Source organism: Canis lupus, chromosome 3 (assembly GCF_048164855.1).
Source record: "Canis lupus baileyi chromosome 3, mCanLup2.hap1, whole genome shotgun sequence".
Lineage (NCBI taxonomy): Eukaryota > Metazoa > Chordata > Mammalia > Carnivora > Canidae > Canis > Canis lupus.
Genome location: NC_132840.1, coordinates 42,425,702 through 42,446,267, shown reverse-complemented (window position 1 = coordinate 42,446,267; position 20,566 = coordinate 42,425,702). Strand labels below are relative to the sequence as shown.

Genomic DNA, 20,566 nt, shown 5'->3' with positions numbered 1-20,566 from the left:
GCTACAACATAAATAAACATTGAAAACAATACCTAGGTAAAATAAGCCAGACACATAAGGATAAGTATTATAGGATTCCATTTACATGAGGCACATAGAAGAGGCAAATTCAAGGGCGGAAAGTAGAACAGAGGTTGCCAGGGGGTGGGGAAGGAAAAATGGGAAGTTACTGTTTAGTGAGTAGAGAGAGTTTCAGATGGGATGAGAAAAAAGCTGTGGAAATGGATTATGGTGACAGTTCCAGAATATGGTGAGTGTAATCAATACCACATAAGTGCACACTTAAAAATGGTTGACTTGCTAAAATTTTATGTATAGCTCACCACACAAAAAAATAATTTTAAAAAAGAAAAATCCTTCCTTGTCTCCCAAGTGTCTACCAACTCACAGATAACTCCTTCTACCCAGTACTGAAAGTCCATCAAACTGTCTTTTCCTTTCTCCTCCCACCCCTCTTTCCCAAGTGACATAATTCACACTACCAGAAAGGATACCTCACTGTTTACCCGCCATTTTGTACTCAAACACAACAGAGAGCAAACTAAATTTCCTTTTAAAAAGTAGGGCCTGGTAAAAAAATAATAAATAAATAAATAAATAAATAAGTAAGTAAATAAATAGGGCCTGGTGTTTTCTTATATTTCACAAAAAAATAAGTTCCATTTTCTTGCCCTGCTAGTCATACATACATATTCTTATTTCTAAACATATCTCTAAGTTTAAAGTTCTGGGGACCAAAATGAGATATCAGTATTATATACAGGGCCCCACTAACGTCTAATTTTGTACATTAAAATGTCCTGTACTTCTTAGCTCACAGAAGCATCATGTAAAAAAAAAAATTCCTGTAAATGCAGACAGCTCTATGCAAATAAAAACAAAGGGGAAACTCCTAATAAGGGCAAATTATGTTCCACGATCTATAAGTGCCCCAGATAAAAGTGTAATAAAAAGAAAAAAAATGAAATGATCTTCATTTAGCTCACTAGGCTGAAAAGCCTTCCAAGAATCAGCTTAAGTGTAGAGTGGGTATTGACAGGGGTGAGGAAAAAACACTGACTTCTCCCAAAATCTGTGGCAATGAATTTTCTTTCCTTTACATTTCCTCCCTAGAGCTCTGTCCACAAGCAAAGGGATGTGAAAATAGTCAGAACTGAGGATATGTTAGGAAAAGAAGGAATCAGACCATCTAGGATTTGATAGGCTTTAGATTAAAGTGCTTTATTGGCCCTCTAATAAATGTTTTACATAATTCAGTTTGGTTGCATGACTGCTTTAAATGCAACACTATTTTTAATAAAGAATGCCCTTGAGAAGATTTGAAAATATTGCTTGGCTGCCACAGCTCTAACAAATAGGCAGTTACCATATTTAGTCAATTATTATCACTTAAATGTATTATTTAGCAAACCTTCAGATCGTAAATCTGAGCAAGTCTATAGGGTCTGCCTAAATTACACATTCCTACCACCTCTTCCACATCCTTCAGCTTCATACAAAAATGAAATGAAGCCAAATATATCACAGCAAAGGGGACAGTGTACCAGATCCACTCAACGATCTAGATATATGCGAAGAAATAATGTTCCTTTCGTTCTTTCTCTCAAGATTAAAAGCATCTTAATACCATTCCCTTTGCAGCTCTCCTCAAAGGTAAAATTTATAGCATGTCACATTTTATCTTAAAAATGTGTATGCTTCATAATAATTTCATATTTGAGTGCTTTATCAGCAATTTTTACATGAGAGGCATTCAGATTCCACAATGGGGTAGGAAGGAAACTTTGCATTATAAACAATAGGATCTACAAACATTTTAAAATTTAATTTGGTGGTGTGTTTTTGTTTTTGTTTTTAATTTGGGTTTTGCAATCACACCTGCTTGGCATATTATTAAAATAGACTGATAATGAATGCCCAACACACTTGGTTGCCATGCTAAATTTTTAAAAATTCTGAGGGACCGTGTGCTCCAAATTATTGCTAAGTATAATCGAAAACACTAAAAATATGTTTTTGGTGCCATGGAGGAATCTGCAGAGCCAAAACAGAATGTCCTGATGTCTACCTTCCTGCAAATCCTTGAGACTGGTGCAAGATTCCTTCTGATTTGGCTAATTCAGCCAATGCAGTTTTTCACAATGCAGAGCTCCTAGCAGAGCCTCCTTATATTATAGTCTTACAGGAGTTATTAACTCTACCCTACTGCACAAATTCACCGCACACAGGGCTTCTTTGTGTCCAAGGTCATTATAAGCAGGTTCCCCTGTAACAGGTCCTCTTGGTAGGCTTACACCTAACATTTTCCAATTCCCTCCTGGCATTTCTGCATGACTACCAGGATCCACAAACAACAGCATGCCCTGGCTTTTGTTCTCCTGTTTGACAAATGACTGAACTTCAACAAGGAAGCCATTGAAAGAAAACAAAATCCTTCTCTCTCCACCACTCATTAGAGCCTTCTTACACAGGATAGGGTACCCCTGGGGACTAGGTTAGAATGTAGATAAGACAGCTGAAGGCTGGGGGTGTGCTTTAAATGTCTCAAAAGCAACAGGTATTTTTTTCAAGCAAAAGGCAAAAAGTACAACACATAAGGAGCCGAATTTACATTCCTATACCCTAATGTGACTAATGTAATTTCAGGAGTAATATCACAATATATGTTCTCTGAAGTCACAACAAAACGCTAACTGGATGTTAGTAGAACTGAAGTGTAAACAACATACTAATCTTTGTACTTTTGTATATTTCTGCAAAATGAAGAAAGAAACATATGTGGAGAGCCAGATACGTAACAATAATTATCGTATACCAACCCCATTGGCGGCTGCCATCTGCACTATTGTTTCTATCGCCGATTTATTAAAATACCGCCCATCTCCACCAACCACCATTGAGGATCCCTGGCGATCCTTAAGGTCTATGGAAAAGAACAGACTTTGGATGAAATTCTCCAGATAACATGGCTTCGCCTCAAAACAATAGGTTTTCTTCCGTAATCCACTAGTTCCTGGTTTCTGGTCGTAGTAGGGAGCAGTAGCAAAAGTCAACAGGGGGAGAGGCCCTTCTTCCATTTTTCTGTATTTCCCAGAAATCCATTCATCAAAATCACTCATCTTTCATTTTCACCACTTGGCTCAGCGGGTGTCCAGAGAGCAGTCAAGGGTCCTCAAAATAGTTTGTCCGATCTGAAGCTGCAACAGTGTCATCTGAGTAACTAAAATAGAGGTCGCGCCTGGACGATCACTCTCAACGAGGAAGCTGGGTTAATTCCTTGCTGTCGTCACCCCTTGTGAAAAGTTACGGGCCACACGCCCACCCACACCCACACCACATCTTCAGAGTTGTTTTGGTGAAGACACTTCTGCCCACATAACCGCACCAAATACCCTTCAATTATTTTTGCCTCATCTCCCCGTTAGATAGCTCCAAAGGATACTGCATGTGGCAGACTTTAGTCACAAACACCGGATGCCTGCCAGACTCCACTCTCAGAGCCCAGGCAAAGATGCAGCAAGTGCAGTCCCGAGAAACAGGCTCCTGAACAGGACACCCTGGTGTGGCTCCCTCTGCTCCCAACACCCCTTAGAGCAGAGCCTCTCTGGGTACTCATCACTGAGAAGGCCATCTGCTGCTACAGTTGGCCCATGCCATCTAGCAAGTTAAAGGTCAATCTTAAAATGGAAGTGAGGGATCTCAGTTACCTCTGGTTTCCTTATATCACCATTATTTTGATACCCAAGTAATTTTTTTTACAAGCCACATGCAATTCCAGTTGGAAGGAAGTCATCCAACAGAACCGATTTATTCATTGCCCACCAAGGATTTAACAAAACAGTAATTCAGCTCTAGAAGAACCGATATCTACAAATACGCCCTGAATGATCAACAGCTTGGTCAGTCCCTGGAACTTAAGGAAATGTGGGAATGGAGATACACCAAATCCTTGAAAATGTAAGCAACACAGGGAGGGGAAAAAAGTATTTTAAGTGCACGAGGTTTGATCAAGTTATTATCTGGAAAAATAATACAAACTTAAGATTAAATTTTGTTTTTGTTTTCTCAATCTTATTCATTCATTCATTCATTTATACATGGGAGACAGAGAGAGAGGCAGAGACATAGGCAGAGAGAGAGAAGCAGGCTCCGTGTGGGGAGCTCGATGAAGTACTTGATCTCAGGACCCCGGGAACACCTGAGTCGAAGGCAGACGTTCAACCACCGAGCCATCCAGGCACCCCTCATTTTCTCAGTTTTAAATAGACTTGGCTTTTAAGAAAATATTTTTAGTGAAACAGATTAAGTCCTATGCATTTGGACTAAACCTAAGATGTTCTTAAGACATTCTACCTGAATAAATTTAACATCCAACCTCCATTTGGTCCCTCAGATTTCATTAATGATCTATTTAAATGCATACATGTGTCTTTTGTATGTAGTTCAGCAGAAATTGACAATTAAGAAACTTCATTATCAAGGTTTTGGTGAACTTGTTAAGGATGCTTAAAAAGTAAACCAGGACTAGTTACACTACATGTTTAGAGAGTCTGACTTGCACTGGGAGTCCAGGTTTTCACGTGAAACATGAATAATCCCTTGATAAACAAAACCTGGCTATTTTTCGACTAACTCATTAAGCAAGGTCCAAAAGCAAACAGGATGGGGAGCAGCAGACTACCTTCTCTGAATCAAGAATGCTCTTTTACTAGGGGGCTGCTCTGTGCAGGACCAGCTGAATGAACAGGCCCAAGAGCCAAAAGCAGCCACTTGGCAAGGAAGCCTGGTCTCCTTCAAGTGACAAATGGTACTGGCCCAAGGGCAGGGAAGACTGAGACATAACATTAAAACAATTCACAAGACTACATCTATTAAGGAAAAAACCAGTTGGCCAAAAGACACTTTTTATAATTTATTTGGGGTCTTTATTTACTTTTTAAAAATAAAATTCTTTAGAAACTAATTTATGAACTAAGCTTGCAGTTTTATTTATTTTTTTAAAGATTGTATTCATTTATTTATGAGAGACACACAGAGCAAGGCAGAGACATAAGCAGAGAAGCTTGCTGTTTTAATAGTAGTTTACATACCCACTGTTTTGCTATTTACAATAAACGGTTTTTTTTAATTCTTTTTTTTTTTTTTAAAGTTTGGTGCCAAGTTTTCTCTGGTTCTAGATAGGTTTGCAAATTAGGCCAGCATATGTGTCTTGACATATTTAATAATCAAGATTTATGAAGTATCAACCCAATAATCTTTTCACTGGGAATAACAGAGCAGCCAACCACATAATTGGTAGTTTTCTTAACAAGTTCTTGAAATCCCAGGGTAGACTGAGGGGCAGTTGGTCATAAGGGTGCTCCAACATCTCCAGCTGAAGCTTCTCTGCCCACACATTACAGCATGTTCTCTGCTGCTGGTCTGCCACTCTCTCAGTGAAGCTCCTCCTGAAGCTGGAACTAAGAGAGTTAACATTTTGTTAGTTTTTTGCCCGCGCATTGATTTTATTTACTGTTTATAGTTAATGCAAATCAATTTCATAGAATGAGAAGTTATGAAGAATCAAGGTATAATCATGCAAATTCAAAATAGATGTTCAGTACAAAAAATATATAAGCATAAAAGTAGGTTTGTTCACAGCATGAGATCCAACAGATCTGGCTTCAAAGGATAGGAAATACTTGCTTTTTTATCTTGAAGCCTGTAGCCACATCACAAGCTAGAACACCTCTGCTTACCAGTGTGTTTTTGTGCGAACCATAACTTGTTTCTAAAAATATTTTTTTACACTCTAGGTTTATAAAAAGCTGCACTTTTCCAGAATTAAACCTGGACCGAGCAACAGTTTCTAATGCATCTAAAAACTGATACAGAAAGTATTCCAAATGTAACTATTCTGATTCTTAAAAGTTAAAAAACAACAGCTTTCCAAAGTAGTTTTGAAGGAAATATTGCAAATTTAGTAATACTGGTGCTTTTCCAATCTGAACCTTCTAGGTACCTGATATGCGATCTTGAGGTTATTATTTGCCTCTTAATTTCAAGATTTTTAAATATACCTCCTGTGTAGATCATCTTCATATTTTAAAAACTGTTTAACACAGAAGGAAACAGATAGCAGTCACTGAGCATCAAGAGATCATGTGTCTACCCTGTAGAATCAGATCACTAAGTGAACCCAGTGGCTGAACCACTGCATCCTTCTTGCAGGAAACATCTAGGCAGGATTGTGGGCCTTCTTACCTTCCTGTGCATGAGCCTCTTCAGCGAGGCATGGACTGGGGAAGATTCCCTCTCTCATGGCTCTGGCACATGTCAGTAAATACCCAGCAATTTAAGGGCACAGTGATTCCAAGCCTCCACAGGAAAGAATTCTGTACCCCAGAACAGAGAGTAACGCGGCCGGAAACTATATATGTCTGGCACCGTGTCTGTCATTATGCAAAACTAAAGCAAAAAGATGTAACCCTTGCCCTAGAAAAGCTTCTATTCTAAAAATGGGCTTGAGCCATCATTTTATGGACACTGTAGAACTCAACCCCATATAAAAATATGACCAGAAGCAGCAATGTTAGATGAGCTGTGAAGTGTGGTAAAAAAGAAGGGGCGGTAAGAACATGAAGCTTCCTACAGTGTTCAGACTAAGTAGGGCAGCGATTAAGAAACTCATCTGTTTTAGCTTCTCCAGCAAAGGTTGAACTTCATCTTCGGAAACGTTACTGTCGAGCATAGCGAACCCAATTTGGCCTAATGAATTCACCTGCGTTGCCAGTACTCCTTCACAATGACACAAATTACATTTAAACCATATGGGGGATTTAAGGATTACTCCCTTCAGACAAGGAACTTTCATACTGGTCTTGGGTACAATCAATTTCACAATGGCAGAGTTATGAACCCCTTTGCTCCCGGCCTCACAAAGACTTCCAACTCCTGTTGTGAGCTGCGGATACCTCCCTAGTAGAACACAATGGAAACTGCAAGCTTGCCCATCCTTTATTCATTTTGGCTTTCTTTCCATCAGTAAATACTTACTGGGTAGCTAACTACGTTCTTTAGCTGATGCCACAGTACTAGGCATGGGGAAAGGGACCGCTAACCCTGTCTCTGGGGTAAGCACTAGAATGAAAGCTATTAATTGTGCCAAAAGCAGCAGAGATCATCAGACCCCCAGCCTGAAGCCCTGCCCTTGTGACAGCTATGGGTGCCTGCTTGAGTGGTTCAGGTGTGTGACCCAATGGATGGGAAACATTCACTTCTCCCACCAACAGTATGGAAGCATAGAGTAAATGTTAGCCCAGGCTAGGCATTGCAAGATAATGCAAAGACCACATGTTTAGAAGCCAGATACAAATCTCTGACTTTCAACTGCATGATAAATTTAATCTTGAGCAAGTTACTTAACTGAACTAAGCCTGTAAGATGGGGACAGCTCTCAAGGTTGTTCCACGAATTGAATCAGGTGCCATATGTGAAAACACTTAGTGCTGCATCTGGCATCTAGTAGAATGTCAGTAACTGTTAGCCCCCTCACCTTTCCAATCCTCAATTTCCCTATCTCTACAATGGGATAATATCTGCCTCACAAAATTTTTGTGATGAAGACCTCACCAAATGTCTGTGAAAGCCTTTGTGAACTAGAAAATGATATAAAATTAGGAATTTTTTTTTTCATATTCAGGAGGTGGAGAAGAGAAAGAAGAGCATGGACCTTTGTTCTTAAGTTTATGTCAGAGAAGCCACCCTCGTGTGGTGGCCTCGGCCCTGTCCCAGAGGTACATGAACAGACCTATGGCTCTTGAGAGGTTACAGTAATGGGGTGAGACAGGAGAAACAGTTGGGGCAAGATGACAAAATCTCATGAACCACGCTAAAGTTTCTTTTGTAGGCACTGGAATCTATGGAAATTTTTAAGCAAAAGGAATCTAAACTGGTATGTTTTTGGAAAACGAATTGGCTGCCAGTGGTACATCAAATAGCTTTGAGAAGGAGAGACTAGAAAAAGATTAACAAGGATGCAAAAACAGATTCCTTCCTCAGCTGAGGCAGCTCTGACAATCCTGATCAATGGGGTCTTGCCCAGAGCTGCTCCTCTGCCGGCTTCCTGCACAAGACTTCAACTCTGAGTCCTTGGCTACTCTGAGCCCTGTTGGAATTTTCCCCTCCATCATGAAGACACCACCCAAACAGCCTCTTTCCTCTGACTCCTTCTACACATAGTATCTTCCTTCCATTTATCCCCTCTCTTCTCTGAGAACTATCCCTTACCCACCACACAAGAGTAGACTCCTAGCCATGTTCTACTATAGGACCCTGATGCCAGGCCATGATCACCAGAAGTGGATGCCTGACCAAAACTAGATCAATCATATTTTCCCTCCCAGGTATCTAGAATTAGGACTCAAAAGTATACAGATTTGATTCAGTTAGTCTTTGGACTGGGAAGATAGGTAAACTCAGGAGCTGTGGGCCAGGGACAGACATGTCATGAGAATATCCATAAATTATGACTGACAGTCACATAATATGTAAGAATACCTGAATGCTACATGCAGGATGCAACTGTGAATCATCTAGACGTCTCTAAGATTTGTAGACCCAATGTACGGAAAGAATTGGAAAACAATTTAGAATAGGATCAAGCATAAAATAGGTTAGATGAATCTCCTCAAGAGGGTAGGGATTGTGGATTCATTAGACATGAGAATTAGGGAATGTGGTCTGTGAACAAAAGCTGCTTGAGACTCCCTACTGGCATTGTGTTCTGGACAGGGGTGGTTTCATATCCCTATCTCTGGTCAACACGCACTTCAGTCAGCTGACAATGTCACCCCAATTCAATTGGAAAGGTCACCCTTAATTATTTGGGGTGAGAGACTGGTTTTTGAAGAGGGCATTTTTTTAAAGATTGATTGATTTGAGAGAGGGAGAGCAAGTGCATGCACATATGCTCATGCATGGGGGGTTAGGCACGGGGAGAGGGAAAAAAGAGTCTTAGGTAGGCTCTGAGTGGAGTGTGGAGCTGATGCAGGGCTTGAGCTCACAACTGTGAGATCATGACCGTGTGATCACGACCTGAGCTAAAACCAAGAGCTGGAAATTCAACCAAATATGCCACCCAGATGCTCCTTGAAGAGGGCATATTTAGACACAGATTTAGAATTAAGTATGCACATGAAATAAATCAAACTTATAGTATACAAATAATAAAATAAATCAGACTTGTAGCATTAATATTTTTGCAGTAAGTTTGGGAGAAAATCTAAGTATATTTGGTATTTTAAATATGTTAGGAGAATCTGGGGTATTAGTTTATCTAACAGATTAGTCTTGCATTTCCAATTTATAATGTGTAGTTAAGTAACCTATTTTGACTTACAATTTTAAGGAGGTAAGAGAATTTTATCAAAATTATAAACATTGGAACATGCAAGAAAATTTTGTACCATATCCACAGTTTGAAGTTTCAATCATCAGATGCAGATAATTTGCTGTAGTGTTGCAGGGAATAGGGCTGGAAACCCAGCTCTGCTGGTCACTAGCTGTGTGACCTCGGAAAAGTCATTTAGCCTCTTTGTGTGTCCATGGCCTCATCTGTAAAAATGGGAAGAATAACAGACCCCCTAGCTCACTCGCTGTGTGCAGCTATGGTTGAATGAGGTAATACACAGAAAGTTCTAAAACCAGAGCCGGTATAAGATGCCCTAAAAAAGTATCTGCTGTTATCATTATTAGATTATACGGGAACAACTTGAATATTTTCAAGATTTGCTTGTAAGACAAAGAATTTTAGAAGTATATAAGCCTATTTGATTTATAAATGTGCAATGTTCATAGGAATTTGAGTAAATGACTTTATAACTAAGATCACATGCACATACACACACACACACACAGAAACCCACCAACTTACACTGACAACCGAGTCAACAGAGAGAGAGAGGAAAACAAAGCTGAGATAAACTGAGCGGGTAGACAGGGACTGGCTGCCAAGCTTCCTCCAATCTCAGGCTCCTGGGAGGCTCTGCTTCCACTCTACCATCGGCTTTTGGGAGACACTTCTTCTAGAGCAATCCTCCTGGCAACTCACCATAGTCTGACCAGCTTCCTATTACTTGCCACCACCTGCAGCCCTTCCCAGCATTGAGCAGAGCTCAGTGGTGTGTGGCTCCCATTTGCCAGCTCTGAGCCATCTGCTGTCCCACCCAGGCAAGAAGAGGAAGAGAGGAAAGTTGTCCTCTTTCTCCCTTTGAGCAACCCCAGTCAACAGCAAGGTGAAAGGCAGAGTAACATTTACTAGTTGGGTCATCTTGGGCAAAATATCTAACTTCTTGGTACTCCTACTTTCTCATCTTTAAAATGGGACCTGAAAATAACACCTACTTAGACTTACTGTGATCATTTTGCAATACATACAAATAAGCAGATCATTATGCTGTACACCTCAAAGTAATATATTACATGTCAATCCTACTTCAATTTAAACAATGCATCCTTTAAAGAGTTAAAGAAAGAAATAAAACAGTACATACTGCATGGTTTGTTGTATAAAGACACGATGAGTTAATAAAGATAAAGAATAGGATAGCTGGTTTTAGCACCTTGTGAGTCCTCCGTAAGTGTTAGCCTTTATTACTGCCTTGAATCAATCTGAAACGATGTAGCTGTGTTTCATACCTATCTATGAGTATATGTGTTTTAACAGAGTTAGGAAATGTCCTTTAAAGAAAAGGAGAAATTACATTAAATGATAAAGAAAGTACAAAGTCTGAAGAATCCCAAGGGCTGGATGGCTCAGAGTTGCACAGAATCTCAGGCTCAAAGACTCCTGGAGCAGGGCAGCCCTGGTGGTGCAGGGGTTTAGTGCTGCCTGCAGCCCAGGGTGTGATCCTGGAGACCCAGGATTGAGTCCCACGTTGGGCTCCCTGCAAGGAGCCTGCTTCTCCCTCTGCCTCTCTCTCTCTGTTGCTCATGAATAAATAAATAAATGATCCTAAAAAAAAAAAAAAAAAAAGACTCCTAGAGCATATTTTGAAATTAAAGCCAAAATGGTTGCATCAGAGCAGATACATCCTTTAGCATTGGTCAGTCTGTTGTCCATCTGTTTATCCACCCACGTACCCAGCAGTTACTACATAAACTGCTGCATTCATTTCACCAAACACCATGCATCATGGGAAGAGGACAGACTCAAGTTGTCAAGAAACTTTTGGTCTAAAGAGAAAGCAATAAGTCGACAAATCATTACAAAAAAAAAAAAAAAAAAAGTAAGAAGTGCTAATCTGGAACATCAAGAGAGAGTTGTGAATTCTCAGAGGTGAGGGAGAAGGTAAGGAAGGCAATCCCCATCTCCACAAATGCCATTCTTAATTCATGTGGTTGAATCTAAAAACAATCTTTGAAGATGCACAAGGCTTGAGAGACCTTCTCCTACATACTGCACTTAGGAGGAGGGCTCCTGTTTTATTAGAAATTGCCAATATTCAACCATTTTGACCTATAAAAATGGCAATTTATATAGAATTTTTATGTGTCTTTTACTTCCTTTTTGGAGCATTCTCAAGAAAATTTTCATTTAACTCCCTTAAGAATATTCATTAGGTGCTAATATTTTCCTATATTCTGGATATTACCAGAAACTACATATGGAAACCCCTCAGTTTTTTTTTTTTAAAGTAAAAATTAATTAACTAATTAGCTTAAAAAGTAGATCTAAAGAATTGCTTTATTTTCAAATCATTTGTGGTTGCTTGCTTCCCTCTTGTGGTGGAAAATGGAAAAACATGCAAGATTTCTCACGACTTCACAAGGAGGCACACTAACACTAGCTGGGCTTAGTGGCATCACACGACTCTAGGGGGCCCTATTCACTTCAAATACAATGGGAATCATGCCCCCTCTAGTTTTGTGCCAGTGGCTGGCCCTTTATCAAATGATTAAAACACAGTGGGATTTCTGGGCTTTTAATAAGGGGAAAGGTTTGGTGAGGTTCTCTGTCTCATTATTAAGGATTTTCTCAATTGCACAGCCTGGAAAAACTAGGATGTCCAGCTGTAAGGAAGTGAATGAAGGTGCCCACAAAAAGGGGATGTCTTTCTGTGGAATCTTTGTGAGCCTAAGTTTCTGTGAAATAGAGATAGTAAAGCTTCCTTTAAAAAATCTGAAAGGATGGACGCCTGGGTGGCTCAGTGGTTGAGCGTCTACTTTCAGCTCCAGGTGTGATCCCAGGGTCCTGGCATCAAGTCCTGCATGGGGCTCCTTGCAGGGAGTCTGCTTCTCCCTCTGCCTATTCTCTGCCCCTATCTCTGTGTCTCTCATGAATAAATAAAAATAAAATCTTTAAAAATAAAAAGTAAAATAAATAAAAAATCTGAAAGTATATGAGAAAAGGCATGTAAAGTACTTATCACCATGCCTAACCAGAGAGGGGCACTCAATAAACATTACCCAAACTACCAAAATCAGAAAGACATGTTGAAAAGGACAGATCACATCCTTCTAACACAGCCTCTGATCTCTAGAGCATGCTAGACCAGGCAGGAATCAATTAATGCTATAGGAGGGTCTGGGTGGTGAACATGTATAATGGGCCAGAGAAAGGCAGCGGGCAGTGTGTGGGAGGTATGAGGGGTGTGGTAGGGAATCTACGAGCCCTGCTCTAACCAAAGGGCTTTGGAATCAGATAGGCCTGGGTCTGAACCCTGCCTTTACCACCTCTGGCTGTGTACGGCCTTTCTGGCCTCAGTTTTCTTATTTGTAAAATAGAGATGACGACACCTGCTTTAGAGGTTGTTGTATACAGGAAATAACCACAGTAGGTCAGTGTGTTGGGCAGTGTTCCAAGAGCTTTATAAGAATTAGCTCATTAGGGATCCCTGGGTGGCGCAGCGGTTTGGCGCCTGCCTTTGGCCCAGGGCACGATCCTGGAGTCCCGGGATTGTGTCCCGCATCCGGCTCCCTGCATGGAGCCTGCTTCTCCCTCTGCCTGTGTCTCTGCCTCTCTCTCTCTCTCTGTGTGACTATCATAAATAAAAAATAAAAAATAAAAATAAATTTAAAAAAATTTAAAAAAAGAATTAGCTCATTAGATCTTTAGACTTAAGATCAATGCTATCATTCCCAGACCCATCTTAGGGACAAGGACACCTGGGGATACAGATGATACACATTTATAATCTGCCCAAGGCCAAATAGCTGAGAAATTGTGGAGATGGATTTTGAACACAGGCAATTTGGCTCCAGAGCCCACACACAACCATCATGTTATGCTGCTTCTTACTGTAGTATGTGGCCATGTGAACAGCAAATAATCAACAATAGCTTTTAAAACAGCAATCTAGGGATCCCTGGGTGGCTCAGTGGTTTAGCACCTGCCTTCGGCCTGGGGTGTGATCCTGGAGTCCCAGGATCGAGTCCCACGTCGGGCTCCTTGCATGGAGCCTGCTTCTCCCTCTGCCTGTGTCTCTGCCTCTCTCTCTTCTGTGTCTCTCATGAAAAAATAAATAAAATCTTTAAAAAAAAAAGTTTAAAAAAATAAATAAAATAAAACAGCAATCTAAAGAACTGTGCATGTTTTCTCCACTCTGAACCATGTATGGGAATTCCTGGGATGAAAAGCAAGCAGTTCAAGTTGGCTGCATGGAGGCACCCTCTCCCGCCCTTAAGGCTTAAGTGCAAACAAGGCTTCAGAGAAATAACAAGTTGGACCACAACATGAAAAGGTTGGGAACCATCAGATTACAGCTCTAGATAACTTTATTCAAAATGTCTACCTTGAAAAAAAACAAAAAACAAAAAACAAACAAAATGTCTACCTTGGCAGACACCTGGGTAGCTCAGTGGGTTAAGCATCTGCCTTCAGCTCAGGTCATGATCCGTGGGATCAAGCCCCACATCAGGCTCCTTGCTCAGGGGGGAGTGTGCTTTTCCCTCTCCCTCTGCCCTATGCCCTGCCTGTGTTCTCTTTCTTTCTGTCAAAAAATACATAGAATCTTAAAAAAATAAAAAAAATAAAAAAAGGTCTAATCTTGGGGCACTTGGGTGGCTCAGGCATCTAATTCTTGACTTTGGCTCAGGTCATGATCTCAGGGTCATGAGATTGACTCTGTGCTCAGGAGAGTCTCCTTGAGATTCTCTCCCTCCTCCTCTCCCTCTGCCTCTCTGCCCCTCCACTTGCTTATATGTGCTCTTTCTCCCCCATTCTCTCTATAAAATAAAAAAATAAAATCTTAAAAAAAAGTCTGGCTGTGTACGGCCTTTCTGGCGAATGCAGCATAGTGGAAATCTGTGTTTGAATCCCAACTCTGGATAATTTTTAGTATCTTAGTGATCTTGGGTAAATCACTTACCTTCTATTTCCTCAACTGTGAAACAGGGGTCTAAATATCAGTGTCTTCAGCGTTACTGAAAAGATTAAATGAGAACATATAGCACAGTGCAGAGCAGTACATGTAGGTTCTCATATAGGCTTAATAACAGCCTAGTGATGCAGATAATCTCACTGTTCCCATTCTACAGAAGAGGAAATGAGGTTGAGTGAAGTGAAATGACTTGCTCCACATCTTGCAAGTAATACACTGGGAAGGCAGGTTTCAACGTTGGTTTTAATGCCCAAGCTCATGCTTAAGCTGTTTGATTCCTTTGGATGACCAAGCATATTTGAACTAGAAAATGAAAACAGATCCCAAGGGCAAAGCACATGAACTTTGTGGCCAGCACAGCCCACCTGCATTTGGTGGATAGAGCCCAGGCTGTGGGTTGAAAATTCCACACACACACACACACACACACACACACACACACACAAAATTATGTTAAATTTCTAACCCCAGATGCCTGTGAATATGACCAAATATGGTCATATTCACAGGGTCTCTGCAGAGGTGATCAAATTAAAATGAGGTCATACTAGATTGGAGCAAGCCATAAACCTAATGTAAGGAAGGGGAGATTTGGGGAGAGACGCAGAGGGAAGAAAAGCAAGTGAGGCCAGAGGCAGAGACTGGAGCTCTGCTCATTGGTGACTATGGCCACCACTAGGAGCTGGAAGAGGCAGGGGAGGATTCCCTGGAGCCTTCAGAGGGAGCATGGCCCTGCTGACACCTTGATTTTGGACTTGTAAGCCCCAGAACTGTGAGAAAGTAAATTTCTGTTTTAAGCCACACTGTTTGTTGTATTTTGGTACAGCAGCCCTATGAAATTAGTATTAAAAATTAATAAAAATAAATAATTTTTTTAAAGGCAAGCCCAGCTCCAAGGACAGCTGATCACTCTGCAGCAGGGTGGCTGGTCTGAGCAAGAGGCCCTTGCATAGACTTCTCCCCACAGATATCCCTTTTCTTTGCCCCAGAGTGTTTGGTTCTTAGCACTAAATAATGCAGTATGCACCATGGCTTGGAATATACAAACACGCCTCTGCCCTGCCTCAGTGAAGAGGAGAAAGACATTTTCGAACTTTGGTACCTGGAATTAGAAGAGTGGACAGTCGCTAAATATTTGATGCCTGCACTGCTGAAATAAGAGCATTCTATGAGCCCTGTGACTGGAGTTTCTGAGGGCAGAGATGAGCTTTTCCAGGCAGTGGCCCAGTACATGGTCTCCTGCCCTGAGACCAACCTCAACTATAAACTTACTATCAACATTAGACGATTCCCAAACCACAAGACATCCAAAACAGAGCACACTCTGCCTGAGTACTGGCATTTAATTTCTAGAGCACACAAACTTGTGCAATAACAATTAGGAACAGAGCTAGAAACTGCAATAGTGAAGGGAGTAGAGCTGGTCTAGTCCATATGGTTGAGGCCCAACACCTAGGCTGCTTCCAAGAGGAGCAGACAGGCAGCAGACAGACAGACACTCATTCCCAGAAGCAAACTTCAGTGTGAGGCAGGAAAGTGATGAGAAACAGTTGGGGGAAGACAGAGACTTAAAGCTAACAAGAGAAAAAAAAAGGGTCATGGCCCACCCAGCACCCTTCACTAATATCAGGGTGAGATCTAGAGGAAACAGCATAGCTACAATGCATGTCTAATTTTTTTTTTTTTTGGTAAATTTTTGTGCCTGTAAATTTTTGTGATTTAACTGAGTGGACTGTGCATCATCATACATTCTACAATATGGATTTAGATCAACCCACCCACGGTACAAGACTTGCCCTGATGAAAACATCGGGTCGCATACAGACTATCATAGGTCATATATTCTGCTCGTCAAAGACAGGCAGCAAACAGAGCTTTGATGCATTACTGGACAAATACTGTGGCCCAGTCCTCCTTATAAATAGCTTTTTAGGTTTGCTAGCCTAAGTCTCCATGATTCTCCCTTCCTACCAGAGTCATAAGACAATTCTTAGATTGCATCTTAGGCTGGCCTGTATGTAAAAGAAAGCAATGGGGGTTAAGGACTTGTGTGGTGATAACTCACCACCGGCTACCTTGCCGTCCTCCTCCCTTCCTATAATACAGGAATTATGAAGACTTCTATTTTAAAGGTCTAAACCTGTGGGCTTACTTTCCACAATGGCCTCCTTGTTTCACCCATACTCCCTCCATGTAGAATGTCTCCACTTTTTCCCGGCTTCCTTTTCATCATCCTTTAAGACCTGGCTTGAATACGTCTCCCTTGGAAGCTTCCCCTGACTGCCCCTCCAAGCACCCTTCTCTAGGGCTCCCAATGGCACCCTCCAGGAGGCACTTGGCACACCCTGTCATAATGCCCACTGGACAATGAGCTCTGCAGGGTGCTGAGACTGTCTCACTGCGCTTGTGTGTGACCCCAAATGCACTGCACAATACTGAGCAATGACAGAATGCTTGGCAAATATCTGAGGGACAGATAGCAACCCCTCAAATATGATTCAGCAGATCCAACCATTTAGTGGAACCACTACACTGATGGGTAGACCCGGGTGCAAACACCAAACATCGTGACTAGCGCTTAAGCTACTCTGGGACGGTTTTGCTTATTTGGGGTTATTTGGGCCAGTTGCTGTGTTCTTTTGAGATGAGATAACTAAGTATCAGGATGGTATATCACTGAAAACCTAAAGTTATACAGAACAGGTCACCCATCCCCCTCCATCTCCCAGGCCCTGGGCATGAAATACTTCCTCCCTGTAAAAAAGACCTATTTGTTCTGAAATTTCTAGGCCAAGGGGTGGGGACATTCTTGATAGGTCACTGACAAAGCTGAGAAGAAAAATGAGAAGGGGGGAGCTGACTGGGGGACCCCTCAGCAAAGAGAAGTTTAAAGTATCTATATTCATATGTGGAATATAAGAAATAGTGAAAGGGATTATGAGGGAAAAGAGGGAAACTGAGTGGGGAAAAATTAGAGAAGAGGAGAAACCATGAGAGACTCCTAACTCTGGGAAACAAAGGGTTATGGAAGGGGTGGGGGGATATGGTGACTGGATGACAGGCATTAAGGAGGGCACTTGATGGGATGAGCACTGGGTGTTACATATTGGCAAATTGAATTTAAATAAAAAATTTAAAAAAATAAAGTGTATATTTCCCATCAAAATCCCCACTAGCAACGTGCTTATCACAACTATGTGTGAGGATTTATGCTAGGTAACTTCCAATGTGTATCATATTTCCTAAACACACCTCTATGACAAATTATTTTATTTTTTAAGTGGAATAAAAAAAAAAAGTTCAAGCAGGTTTGCCCAAGATTAAACTGCTAATAAACTGGCATATCCAAGAATCAAATTCAAGTCAGTTGATATCAAAACTTTACTGTCACAAATTTCTAATGTAAAAGAGGTCATTTTGATATCCCACTAAGATCCTCAAAATGGTGTGATATCTTTACTCTCTGGTTATTGTTTAGCACATCTGGGATTTGGACTTTGAGAGATGCTAGATCAAATCACATGTGGAGATTTGTTTTGGCAGGAGGTATACATCAGCTCGGTGGGGTGACTTTCCTGAAGCAACAGTGGAATTTCAAAACAACCATAATAATGCACATTTGGGTTGCATCTTAGAGTTCCCAAAACCTTTGTGTGCCTGTTATTTCTCATAAAACCCTCTGATTAAGACAGATATTAGAATTAATCCCTTTTTACAAGTGAGAAAACTCAGCTTTACATCAGTTAAGCAGGCTCCATGATAATTGTACAGTAAATTGTACAACCGAGATTTGCACCAAAATCTTCAATTCCAGCCCATCACTATGCACTTAAGTTGTTTGGTAAGATTTGGGTAGCTACCATGTGGCCTGCCTTCCATCTAGCATTAAGTCAGTAGTCTACAGAAGCACCTTGGATTATGGAGTTCTGGAATCTTCCCAACAATTATTCCCAGCAGTATACTTTTAAATAGAACAACAAAGGTATTATGCATTGAAACCATATGCATTAAATCAGTGACTACTTCCTGCCTCCACCTTTACTTCACTCTCAGCCAAGGTCTCTCTCATTGATTTGTACTTGCCCCCAAAATCATCTCATCAGAGAAGGCATCCTGTTCTTCCCTCCCCACTCAAGGTAGGGCTGGTTGCTCTCCTCTATGTTCCAGGATTCTTTGGACTTCTCTCAGATGAAGCGGGTTGAAGTGTAGCCACTGCCACCTACTCCCTGCAAAGATATGTCCACCCAGAACCCACGAATGTGATCTTGTTTCATAAAAGGGTCTTCGAAGATTAAGGATCTTGAGCTGAAACTATCACGGATTATCTGGATGGGCCCTCGATCCAATAACAAGTATCCTTAAAATAGAGAGAAGAGAAGACAGATACATATGAAGGCAGAGGCAGAGACTGGAGTGTTATAGCCACACATGTGGAATACTTAGCGCCACAAAAAGCTGAAAGATGGAAGGAAGGATTCTCCCCTGGAACCTTCAGAGGAAGCGTAGACCAGCCAACACCTTGACTTCACATTTCTGGCCTCCAGAGTTGTGAAAAAAGAAATTTCTGTTGTTTTAAGCCACCTGGTTTACAGTCATGTGTCAGCAGCCAGAGGAAATGAACACACTAGCATTTGCACCATATTTTTGTTAACTGCCTGTGGATGCTCCTCTACCAGCATGAGCATTCTGAGAACAAAGACTTTGTCTTACTCACCTCTGCACCCCTAGCCGTCTCACACAGTGCCTGTACATACAGAGAGTGCTCAGCAATGCTTGGTGAATGAATAAATCCATCTAGTCCAGGAGGTTTTCAGCAATGCTGGCATGTATTTCTTGCAGCTTCCCATCAGCAGCAAACATTAGCCTGGGCCACGGAATCAGTCACAGATTCGCCTAAAATATCCATCTTCAACTACCCACTGCTGCCTGAGAACTCCAACAGGGTAAAGGCCTCAAATCAATGAGCCTGTGACAGAGAGTCTCAGCAACCATAAACCTCTGCCTCACAGATGGAATTCAAGGGATAATGCATAAATAGAGACAGAATAAGACATCTATGTGGTAGATATGGTAGCAGACACAGAAGACCTCCCCTTGGCCCTTCAATGGCCTCGGCATTTGGAGAAACCATAATAATCATTAGAATCACCCAAATCTTCTGTTTACTAAAGACTATGTATGTAAGTGCCTCACAAATTTTGCTTCATCATCACATGAATGTTTCAAGGCAGATATTATTAGTCCTTTTTTTATACCAAACCTACACACAGGGCAAATAGCTATGGCGAACTGTATGATCATGTTTTTCTCGTGGGTTTGACAACCTAGGACTTGGTGCTGACTGGGGGCCCAGCTCAGAGAGGCAGTATGGCTTTTGTAACAGGTGCCAACCTTACTCTCAATTCCATTTGAATTTCCTATACTTATTTCCCTTTTGCTTCATTTTTAAACATACTTTGCTTCATTCTGCTCCACAGAATGCATTTCACTTGAGACAGTGTAACATAATAGTTTTATCACTAAAGCAAAAGATCTTTCCCCAGCCCCACCCAGTTATGCCATCGCAGCTCCATTTTCTGGCCTCTTTGTCATCATGGATGATCTCTTGGAGTCAGGTGGGCACAACTTTAACATCTAGGTTTCTGGATTCTGTGGCTTAGAGCGGGCAGGACTCTCATCCTAGCTCAGGGCCATTTTGTCTACTCGTGTTTTAACAATCCTTCTCATAGTGCACAATTTATAAATGCCTAACCAAAGCATGTTTAAATATATACAAGAACGGAAGAGAACGATACCCCCAGGCCACCGTGGGCATCTGCAGAAGGAAAGCAGAATGCTAGAATCTCCCTCAGCAGGAACTGCCCTCTAAGACCCTCTTGACGGCGCAGTGTGCTTAAACTTAAATATGGTAATTCATTTTAAACAGTTATGCTAGAGTATTTTCATTTAAATTAATGCTATCTTCTTCAAAACAATCATCTTGGGAAGCAACATATTTATTCAAACAATGCTCACATTTGTACTAACATTTCTGGAACTCTTTCTCAGCAACTCTCTTAACAGTCTGTGGGCACTTCCTTTGAAAATCTTCAGTCATAACAAATTTCATCCTCTGAGAGTAGATTTGAACTTTGGAAAGAGACAAAAATTGGTTGGAGCCATGTCTAATGAATAAAGTGGGTGATCAAATCTTGTTACATCGTTTT

The 20,566-nt window shown here is 41.1% G+C and overlaps 1 protein-coding gene across 9 annotated transcripts in view; it reads right to left on the bottom strand.

The window, feature by feature from the left end:
• The window catches only part of PGM1 (phosphoglucomutase 1), a 157,697-nt gene that overhangs the window by 126,558 nt on the left and 10,573 nt on the right, over nucleotides 1–20,566 (bottom strand). For 7 of the 9 annotated variants that reach the window (XR_012028200.1, XR_012028201.1, XR_012028199.1 and 4 more), the window contains exon 1: nucleotides 2,820–3,599. The exons of the other annotated variants lie outside the window; for them this stretch is intronic. Coding sequence is in view for 4 of the 7 variants with exons in the window: in XM_072820565.1 (XP_072676666.1) it covers nucleotides 2,820–3,119 (300 nt within the window). In the remaining 3 variants the exon portion in view is untranslated. Of the gene's footprint in view, nucleotides 1–2,819; nucleotides 3,600–20,566 lie in introns of those variants that run through there. 9 annotated transcript variants of the gene reach the window in all.